The following is an 11,384-nucleotide window of genomic DNA, read 5'->3' on the forward strand; positions in this document are numbered from 1 at the left end:
AGACACCAAAAGCACTTTGTTAGATTTAGTCACCAAAAGCACTTGGTTAGATTTAGTCACCAAAAGGCTTTGTCAGGCTTAGACACCAAAAGCACTTGGTCAGGTTTACTCACCAAAACCACTTGGTCAGGTTTACTCACGAAAAGCACTTGCTCAAGTTTAAACACCAAAACCAACTACTTGCTCAGGCTTAGACACCAAAAGCACTTTGTTAGATTTAGTCACCAAAAGCACTTGGTTAGATTTAGTCACCAAAAGGCTTTGTCAGGCTTAGACACCAAAAGCACTTGGTCAGGTTTACTCACCAAAACCACTTGGTCAGGTTTACTCACGAAAAGCACTTGCTCAAGTTTAAACACCAAAACCAACTACTTGCTCAGGCTTAGACACCAAAAGCACTTTGTTAGATTTAGTCACCAAAAGCACTTGGTTAGATTTAGTCACCAAAAGGCTTTGTCAGGCTTAGACACCAAAAGCACTTGGTCAGGTTTACTCACCAAAACCACTTGGTCAGGTTTACTCACGAAAAGCACTTGCTCAAGTTTAAACACCAAAACCAACTACTTGCTCAGGCTTAGACACCAAAAGCACTTTGTTAGATTTAGTCACCAAAAGCACTTGGTTAGATTTAGTCACCAAAAGGCTTTGTCAGGCTTAGACACCAAAAGCACTTGGTCAGGTTTACTCACCAAAACCACTTGGTCAGGTTTACTCACGAAAAGCACTTGCTCAAGTTTAAACACCAAAACCAACTACTTGCTCAGGCTTAGACACCAAAAGCACTTTGTTAGATTTAGTCACCAAAAGCACTTGGTTAGATTTAGTCACCAAAAGGCTTTGTCAGGCTTAGACACCAAAAGCACTTGCTTAGATTTAGTCACCAAAAACCCTTGGTTAGATTTAGGTACCAAAAACACTTGCTCATGGTTTGAAAACCAAAACTACTTGCTCAAATTTAGACACCAAAACCAACTATTTGGTCAGGTTTAGGCACCAAAAGCACTTGGTCAGGTTTACTCATCAAAACTACTTGCTCAAGTTTAAACACCAAAACCACTTGGTCAGGTTTAGACACCAAAACCAACTACTTGGTTAGGTTTAGTCACCAAAACTACATGGTCAGGTTTACTCACCAAAAGCACTTGGTTAGATTTAGGTACCAAAAACACTTGCTCAGGCTTTGAAAACCAAAACTACTTGCTCAAGTTTAGGCACCAAAACCACTTGGTCAGGTTTAATCACCAAAACCACTTGGTCAGGTTTAATCACCAAAACCAACTACTTGGTCAGGTTTAGGCACCAAAACTACTTGGTCAGGTTTAGACACCAAAACCACTTGGTTAGATTTAGGCAGTAGAACTACTTGGTTAGGTTCAGGAGAACCTATGTTACTTACATGACTTAAATTACGTGAGTTAAGTAACGCTACTTATTGAAGTTACACAAGTTACGTAACATCATTAAAAGGAATCAACGTTGAATTTTTGCTTCACATGGGAAACAAACACCGGTCTCCTGGGTAATAGTCTGTTTTTTGGCCCACCATCCAATCCAACCACCTCCTTACTCTGACCTTTCTGTTATTTAGTACTAAATACAGTTTTTGTTTGTTGAGCTGGGTTCTGTTTCCTGTTCCAGTTGTTCCCTCCAGTCCGACCATGGCGGTTTCTAACTGTAACTCCTCTCACGGAGTTTTCTCCTTCTCGGCGGCCGTCAAACAGAAGAGCGCCTTCGCCCCCGTCGTCCGGCCAACAGCTTCACCTCCTCCACCAAACTGCTCCAACAACTCCAACGGGCTGCAAGGTGACACTGTACCTCCTCCTCCATCTTCCCATCCTTCACCTCCTCCTTACCTGGTTGTTAGACATCTCTCCTTGTCCAATATCTTCCCAGCTTCCCTTTTCTCCTTCTCTTGTCTTTAACAACTCCTCCTCCTCCTCCAGTGTTATATTTGCATATAACAGTTTCTCCTCCAATTTCTCCTGCTGGCAGCTACATTTTAAAGTCTTTACATTTTTAATTGGTTTGATCGTTGACATGTGTTTAGTTTTAAGAGAAATGGACTTTAATGAGTTGTGTGTCGGGCTTCCCTGGACCTGTGGTGTAAGACAGGTGGAGAAAGAAGGTAAACTGAGTGGTACCTAATGGACACCAGTAGTTTCTATCAGACAAACAGGAGGAAATAGTACATCTGTTAGGGACTACTTTCAGCGAATGAATCCACATGTGGAGCTCTAGTGATTGTTTGGGCCAGCAGGACGGTGTCTGGGAGACCGAGTCAGAATAAAGGACAGTGCTCATGGTGATGATGAACATGTGACCCAGTGCAGCCTGAGGCTCACTGATGGTTTCAGAGTTAGAGGAGAGATCAGGCTGATGGACACACGACTTCATTCATCATTTATATGTTTTTCTTCTAACTCTCGCTGTGTCTCAACTCAGATACTTCCATTACTACACGAATGGGTCAAGATTTTATACACTAATGCAAAACATTTCATTTTCACACATGGTCCAGTCTGCCAAGGGGACCCATTGTCGTTAGGGGGCATCCAGACGTTGAAGGTATCAGGTCGGGCAGCACTCAGACTCACGTGACTCTCGCTGGGTGTCAATGCAGATACTTCTGTTAGTACACTAAGGGGACTTTCAGACAGTTTGATCCAAACCAAAATTACAGGTGTGGAACCTCCCCAGTACCACGGTCTGGACCAAACAGACCAAATTTAGTCAGACAAAAGGAGGTAGTCTTGGTCTGGATCAAGCTGTTCGGTTCGGTTCAAGTGTGAAAGCATTTTGTAGATGGTTCAGCCTTTCAGACTATTTACAGGAAGTTCTAGTGTTTCTTGTGTAAACCGCAAAAAAAACAAATGCACTGAAATAAGGACAGGATCATGAATCTCCTGTGACGGCATCTTTTGAAACAGAGTATGGAAGCAAACGGCCGCTCAGCTCTTTGGTCTCACCCGGGCGGATCTTTATCACCATGAACCAAAAGATCTACTGGCTTTGCACGCTTGATTTTAGTTCAGTCTTATTAAAAGTGAATAAAAATGAACATGCTTTACTTAAACAAACACAGCGGCTGCAGCTTCCTCTGTTGCCATTTTCACAAGTTTGAAAACAGATTGGTGGCCCCTCCCCTTCCTCTATGAAGCCAAGATGGTGAGCGTTGAGGGAGAGAAGTGTCCGGCCTTCCCCACTCAGCTTTTTGACCCTTTTAAGTCACCATCCGTGTACCCATAGTACACTGCATTTAGCCATAACTGTGAGCAGTGAGGACCACGAGTTGAGACAGTTTTGTAATTTTTGAAAATTATTGAAAATTGAGAAGGATGCCACCAGAATTATAAGTTTATATGGAGGGAAGAATTTAAAATATGGAGGTCAGAAAAAGCAGCAAGTCTTTGTTACTGAAGTGAACTTGTCGAATGTGTGTGTTGAATGAATGAATGAATGAATGAATGAGGTGTAAATGAGTCACTGCAGCTTCAGTTTCATCACAGCTGCTTTTCTGTAAACAACATCACGCACACACGGGGTGTTGACCTGAGTACTGTTAGTACTGCATGGAGAGTGGCAGGCCAGTGCATGTTTTATTCACTACGACCCACAGATACATCCTCTGAACACACACACACATTAAACACACACACTCTGGCAGTCGGTGTGTGTGATGTCAGTGTTTCTGACAGAGAGGTTTGTCGAGTGTTAAATATTCATGATGCTCTCCGCCTTCGCTGAGGCAGAAAGGCCACAGTGTGTGTGTGTGTGTGTGTGTGTTGATCCATTTGCAGGCCGTACAGATGAATACATACAGTTTGATGTTATTAATAGTTGCAGCTGAAGTCGCTCCAACATGCTGAACACCAATAAGAGTCAATAAAAAGAACATTTCACATGTTTACCTTCACGTTAATAACCTCACAACACATTTACATCTCAGATATTATCTCGTTATAACCGCGAGTGTTTGTCTCTCTCTTCCGTTGTTTCATCGCTGTTCTTAAAGAGGTCATATTCTGCTTTTTGGCTTTTCCCCTCTCCTTTTTTGTGTGATATATCTTTTTGTGCATGTAACAGTTTTGCAAAGTGAAGTCTAGTCCAAAGGGAGTTCCCCTCTCCCACAGAAAACTCCAGAACTGAACACAGCTGGATCGCAGTCCAGTCTTTCCTTCAGTAACCTCTCTGCATCACTCTGTAACACGCAGCGTGATGCTGCCTGGTGGCTGGTGTGGACAAACACACTGAGCTGCAGAACTCCCCCACCCCACCCCAACATTAGAGCCCCTCCAGGCAGTCAGAGGACATGAAGCTGTGGAAAATGAAACCCTGTAAACCTGTTCAAACTATGAACCTGAACATGACCTCTTTAAACATCTGGCTGTGAATGTTTCACACCTGAGTTCTGTATGACAGGAGTGTCTCTCTCTCCCTGTCTGTCTCTATGTCTCTGTATCAGTCTCTCTCTCTCTGTGTTGATGACCTCGTGGTTTATCTAAATAAAAAATCTAAGTGTGCACATACACACACACACACATACACGCTGTGTATGTAATGAGCTGGTAAATTAAACTGCGTGTTGCTACATGCATTTGTCGTTACCAAGAAGCTAATGAGTAATGACATCACACTGTGTGTGTGTGTGTGTGTGTGTGTGTGTGTGTGTGTGTGTGTGTTTACAGTTAAACTAGATTTCACAACATAAACAAACTTCCCAGATTTTATTTGATGAAGTTTTACTGCAGATGCACCAAAGCTGAGATCCACAACAGTCAACCTCCCTCCTGTATCCTCTCCTCCTTCCCTCCCGTATCCTCTCCTCCTTCCCTCCTGTATCCTCTCCTCCCTCCCTCCCGTATCCTCTCCTCCTTCCCTCCTGTATCCTCTCCTCCCTCCCTCCTGTATCCTCTCCTCCCTCCCTCCCTCCCTCCTGTATCCTCTCCTCCCTCCCTCCTGTATCCTCTCGTCCTTCCCTCCTGTATCCTCTCCTCCCTCCCTCCTGTATCCTCTCCTCCTTCCCTCCTGTATCCTCTCCTCTCTCCTAAAAACGTTTTACAGCTGGAAAATACTGCTAATGCTAATGCTTCAAATGCTAATGCTAATGCTCCATCCTCTATTGAACTTGAGGACAATTCTTCACACGTCATGTAGGAGCAGATATGAAACAGCAGGTAGAATTGGCTCTGATGAAAGGTGTTATTTATTTTTCTGTGTTTCACCTGTGATGAGACACATTCAGCCAATCAAATAAAGGTCTTGAACTTGAACTTGAATCAGCGGCAGCTGTGTGTGGCTGGGGTGGGGGGGGTCACGTGATGCTGCTGCCTGGTGTGTGTGTTTCATCTGTAAATATAATATCATGTTCCTCCTCTGGCTCTGTCTCTGCAGCCATGTCCGGCCTCGTCGTTCCTCCGATGTAAAGAATCTTCCTCCTCCTTCCTCATCTCCCTCCGACCCTTCAGCCACAAGCACCAATCACCTCTGAGGAGGAGGGGCCTGGGGCCTCAGGAGGCGGGGCCTATGGCAGCAGCTGACCAGTCAGGACGGAGCCTCCAGCCTCTAAAGAAGAAAATAAAAAGGACTTTTGTACAGCAGTTTTCTCTGGGTGCTTTCAGCTCTCTGTAATTATTCTGATGTTATCGTCTGTGTTTGGGGGGGAGGGGTCTATTGGTGTAAAACTGTGATGTCACACCTGTGACATCATTTCCTCTACTTGTAATGTAATGCTGGTTGAAGAAACAGAGAACATCTGAAGATTGTGGATACTAAAGGCCCCTAATGACAGAAAATGTAAATCCAACAAGAACCTTCCTCTCTCCTGATTGGTCGCTGAATACCTCAGTGACCAATAGGAAAATGAATCTCAGTGAGGGAAGAAAAACAGGAAGTTCATGTTCTTTGTTTTGATCAGAATACAACCAAACCCAGCAACAAGAAACAGAACAAGAACTTTGTTCACTTTATTTCTGTAGTGAAGAAGGAGATGATGGAGGGAAAGGGAACAAGGAAGGAGAAGCCATCCTACGCAGGGACTTGATCCTGATCAGCTCCTCTCACTGAGAAATCATTCAAATGAGACATTTTGCAGGATGTGAACTGATTTTCATCTTCTGCTGTTGGCCAATCAGAGACCAGTGTTGTGACTAACTTTGTGAATCCAGTTTGACTCATTTTAAAAATTCTGAAGAACTAATTTCTGACCCGAAAATATCCTTCAGTCTTCTGAAAGCACAGTGAAAAGATCGACTAAAAGAAAGAGTAATCAATCAAAATGATCTTCCTCCCGTTACTAGCCCCACCCCTTCTCCCTTTAGCCCTGCCCCCGCCTGTCTGTTTTTTATTTTCATGCTTGCCACTGTAAAAACAAACCCTGCATCCTGATAGGCTACTGTGACTCTCCATCTTCTTGTTCAGAGTTGTCTTTTTTATTCTAGCTCCTCCTCATCAAGCCCCGCCCGAGCACTTAAACCACGCCCCACCCCAAAGCCCCGCCCCCGTGTTTTCTCTGTGGGTTTTGTGATTTTGTAGCTGGCTGAATATTTATACGTCACTGTGGTTGATCACGCCGCCCCTCCACCCGTCACTGAGCTCACGAGGAAACTCTTTTTGTAACATACAGATTATAAATAGTGTATTTATATCCAAGATGTTTTTGTATAAATGGATGTCGAGTCGTCTTCATGGGGTTTTAGACGTATGTGTGTATGTGGTGGTGCCACACTGAAAAACAAACCATTGTTTTGTATGGAAAAAAGAAAAGTGAATGTTAATGTCTTCACACATTTATAGCGCTGTCAATCAAAGCTGATGTGTCCAATCAGCTCCACTTGTTTGGGTTTTTGTTGTTTTTAATGTGAGTCTTGTTTTAATGACTGTTTGGCTGTACTGAAATGATTTCCTCACAGTGAATAAAGTCAGCAGGTCGCTCTGACAGACTGTCGCTGCCTTTTATTTGTGCAGCACACTTCAACAGAATTACATCAAACATAATGGCATCAAAAGAACATGTAAAAGACATATAGGAAACACAAAAAGACGTTTAAATAAGGTTCATTAAAAAATATCTGTAATGCATAAGTACATTTTGTAAAGATTGAAAATAAGAAACAACATACACAGTGTTGGGCCGAAAAATACTAAACAGATAATTACAAATAACCTGGTTAATGTTATGCAATGGGGCGGCATCGGTAGATGGGTAAGTGGGGCTTTGAACCTGGATCTCTCACACCAAAGGCACATGTCATATTCATTGCATCATCACCACCCCAAGACATTTTGAGATGTACAACCTGAGATCTTCATTGAGTCATTCAACATCTTCAGATTCACATGTCACTACCATAAAACAACGGATCTTGTTAAGTCTACCGAGCATTATAAAGCAACCAGGTTTCACATCAGGAGGTCTATCTTGCTTGTAATTTTATGCTCCACTGAAATCTTGAACTGCATCCTTCGCTCAGACTAATAATAATAAAAATAACAATATTAGCTTCCATTTTGCCCCATGGACGCTTCAGATGCAGACAAAAGAGGTAGGTAAAATGTCCAAAGATGCAGCATTGTGGATCTGCCAGGAGAGGGTTCCAAAGGGAGGACGCTCTGTCCCCAAAAGTCCACCAGCCTGATGTGGGGGTTGGTGAACAGACCTGTGTCCGAGAACATCAGGTTTTGTTGGGACACACTGGCCACAGAGTCTGTGAGCGAGGCCAGAGTCTGGAGATGTTTCTGAGGTGGCAGAAAGTACACTTTGGTGACAGATTTGGTGTGAGTCTAGAATGACACCCAGGTATAGGCACATTGAGCAGTTGTCCACGTTGAGGAGAAGATCTCCAACCTGACAGACCAGCGCCTTGGAAGACACAACAATGAGCTCTGTTTTGTTGCTATTTAGCTTGAGTCGATTAGACAACAAGGGAATGTGGGGGGAGCTGGGTGGATGGTTTAGTGTTGAAGTACAGCTGGGTGTCATCAGCGTAGCAGTGGTCATAAGCCTACTCTTAAATGTGGAGATGGTGTCTGCCTCCTGAACCCAAACTGGAACCTGGTTCCACAGGAGAGGAGCTTCATAGCTGAACGATCTGGCTCCCATTGGAGACTCTAGGAACCACAGGTGCATTGTGGGAGCTCAGTGCTCTGGAGGGGTCGTAATCTACTATGAGTTCTTTAAGAGAAGATTGTGCCTGACCATTAAGAGCTTTGTAGGTGAGTAAAATAGAAGAGGATCAAGGATCAAGCCTCGAGGAACTAAGTGGACAGAGGACAGGGAGTGCACTGTGACAACACAAAGAGGGCCGTTTCAGCTGAGCAGCCCTTGAATCTGGTCTGATGGGGTCTAGGACAACTGTAACAAAGCATTTGGAACACCACTTAGTTGATTAAGAATGTGCTACTCCTGCTGCACCTGTGGAAATGTTAGGCCAACTGGAGCCGGATTAGTACAAGAGAAGGAACCTATTCTGGGAAATCCTCCTCATCAGAACAGTTTAACATTCAGCGCACCTGGAAATACCTCCTGTTTTCTTTTTTCCAGAATGAGTTTCTGTAGTTAACAATGTACTACATGTATTTGAGAAGTCGCTTATCATTTGTGTTTCATATCTTCCCTTTTCTTTCATTCTGTTTAAAAGTGATGATTAAAATGTTTTTTTCCTGCTGAAGACAGAAAACAGAGAAAACCATTAATGAACTTTTATTAAATGACTGTTCCCTCAGCGGACACAAAAGCACAAACAGGATTTGATTAAGATAAATCACTGATAACCTCAAACCTCATTATTACAGACTTTATTTATTTCTCTTGGATTTCACGTCTCCTGTATTTTCCCTCCAACAGAGCCACCATGAAGACACCGTTTATACAGTTTCGGGTCTCAGTTTGTCATGTATTTCTTACTTTCTACTTTCAGACTGTTTGTATCTACGTGTCAGTACTGTTTGATTAAATTTGTTTATGTATGTTGTTTAGTTGGGTGTGTGTGTGTAGTTGCGTGTGTGTGTATGTAGTTGCATGTGTGTGTGTGTGTGTGTGTATGTGTAGTCATATGTGTGTGTGTGTGTGTAGTTGCATGTGTGTGTGTGTGTGTGTGTGTGTGTGTGTAGTCATATGTGTGTGTGTGTGTGTGTGTGTGTGTGTAGTCATATGTGTGTGTGTGTGTGTAGTTGCATGTGTGTGTGTGTGTGTGTGTGTGTAGTCATACGTGTGTGTGTGTGTGTGTAGTTGCATGTGTGTGTGTGTGTGTGTGTGTAGTCATATGTGTGTGTGTGTGTGTGTGTGTGTGTAGTTGCATGTGTGTGTGTGTGTGTGTAGTTGCATGTGTGTGTGTGTGTGTGTGTGTGTATTTGCTTGTGTGTGTGTGTGTGTGTAGTTGTAGTGTGGTGGCGATGGTGCAATGGATAAGACACATGCCTTTGGTATGAGAGACCAGGGTTCAGTCCCCCACCGTGACCCCTCCCTGAGCAAGACACTCCTAGTTGCTCCAGAGGATAAAAGCGTAATGCAATGTAAATGTACTTGTGTGTGTGTAGTGTCATATAGTGTCACATAAATAACATATACAAAAATTAATACTATTATTACTTTAAAACATCACAAACCTGGTTAACGAAGGTTAAAAGCTAAAAAAGCTGTGTCTTAAGCAGCGATTTGACCGTTTGTACGGTCTGTGCAGCTTTAATAAGCTTTGATCTCGGGACATCCAAGAGCAGCTGATTTGTTGACCTCTGTGTTCTGACTGGAGATTGGTGGCATAAGAGATCAGCCAGATAAGTTGGCGCCAGACCATTTAAGGCCTTAAAAACAAGCAATAAAATCTTAAAATCTATCCTATAATGGACAGGTAGCCAGTGGAGGGAGGCCAAGACAGGCTTTTGTTTTTGTTAAAAGGCGAGCAGCTGCGTTTTGGACTAACTGGAGGCGATTTAAAGATTTCTGATGTAGACCCATGTATAATGAATTACAATAATCCAGCTGAGCCGTAATAAAAGCATGGATGACTTTTTCAAGGTCTTTGGGATATTTATTTTAGCTTAAAGTCTTAACTGGGAGAAGCTGGTCTTGACGACTGCACTGGTTTGCTTATTGAACGTGAATGAGGTGTCAAAAATATCACCAAGATTTTTCATAGAGGATCGATTTTGGGAGGCTAAGGGGCTCAAAGGGCCAAGAGTGTCACCCAGTACGTCTAAACGTCCACACGTGATGATCGGTTTTATTTTCATTCAGAGTGAGGAAGTTTAACTTCATCCAGGTTTTTACCTCCTTTAAGCAGTCCAACAATAGCTGCACAGACTCTTTGGTGATGGATCATCAGCAAAATAGTGATAGGAGATGTTATGTTTCTGGAAAATGGAACCCAGTGGCAACATATACAGTGAGAAGAGGATGGGGCCCAGAACAGAGCCTTGAGGGACCCCGCAGGTGAGAGGAGCAGCTGATGAAGAGTGTAAAGCTAAATGAACAGAGAAGCACCTATCAGTCAGGTATGACTGAAACCATTTCAACACAGTACCTTTGATACCTACACAGTGTTCAAGGTGAGAAAAAAGGATTGTGTGATCCACAGTGTCAAAGGCGGCAGTCAGGTCTAGAAGCACCAGAACAGTAGAGTTGCCTGAGTCCACTGTTAAAAGGAGATCATTAAAAACCCTTAAAAGTGCTGTTTCTGTACTATGACGTGGTTTAAAGCCAGACTTGGAACTTCTCCTAGATGCCATGGTTGTCGAGGAATGTTTGTAGTTGGTTCAGGACTATTCTCTCCAACACTTTCGAGGGAAAAGGTAGTTTGGAAAATAGGCCTGAAGTTATAGAGAACGTCATGATCCAGATCAGATTTTTTGATAAGAGGCTGCACTACAGCATGTTTAAAAGCAGCTGGGACACACCCTGCGCTCAGACATGCATTTATTAAAATAAGAATGATGGACCCGACAGTGTTAAAAACGTCTTTTAAAAGACGTGAGGGAAGGATATCTGAGGGTCAATTTGTAGGCCGCAGACTCTGAACTATCTTAGATAGTGAGGAGAGTGATACAGGCTCAAACTGCTTAAAGACTGCTGAGTATGTAGGAGGAACTGAAGGGTCTATGGCAGAGGAGGTTGGTAAAGATCTAAGCACAGAAATCTTTGCAATAAAAAATGTTTTAAAATCTTCGCATAATGTAAATGTGGGCGCAATTCGAGCTGCATCGCTAGGATTTATAAGGGAGTTGAGATTTTTGAAGAGAACCTGGGGCCTATGATTATTGTTGGAGATAATGTTGGATATAAATGTAGTTTTAGTGAATTTTACAGCTCTCTGATTGCTTGCAAGGCAGTGTCTTAGAATTTCTAGGGAGACCTGGAGCTGATCTTTTTTCCATTTCCTTTCAGCTTGTCT

The 11,384-nt window shown here is 43.1% G+C and overlaps 1 protein-coding gene across 2 annotated transcripts in view; it reads left to right on the plus strand.

Annotated features, from left to right (window-relative positions):
• The window catches only part of LOC123983432 (transcription factor COE3-like), a 59,598-nt gene extending 52,659 nt beyond the window's left edge, over window positions 1–6,939 (plus strand). For both annotated transcript variants that reach the window (XM_046069686.1, XM_046069689.1), the window contains exons 15-16: window positions 1,639–1,803; window positions 5,392–6,939. In XM_046069686.1, coding sequence (XP_045925642.1) covers window positions 1,639–1,803; window positions 5,392–5,423 — 197 coding nt within the window. In that variant the 3' untranslated portion in view covers window positions 5,424–6,939. The remainder of the gene's footprint in view (window positions 1–1,638; window positions 1,804–5,391) is intronic.
• Window positions 6,940–11,384: the final 4,445 nt, after the last annotated feature.

Source organism: Micropterus dolomieu, linkage group LG14, assembly GCF_021292245.1.
Source record: "Micropterus dolomieu isolate WLL.071019.BEF.003 ecotype Adirondacks linkage group LG14, ASM2129224v1, whole genome shotgun sequence".
NCBI lineage: Eukaryota > Metazoa > Chordata > Actinopteri > Centrarchiformes > Centrarchidae > Micropterus > Micropterus dolomieu.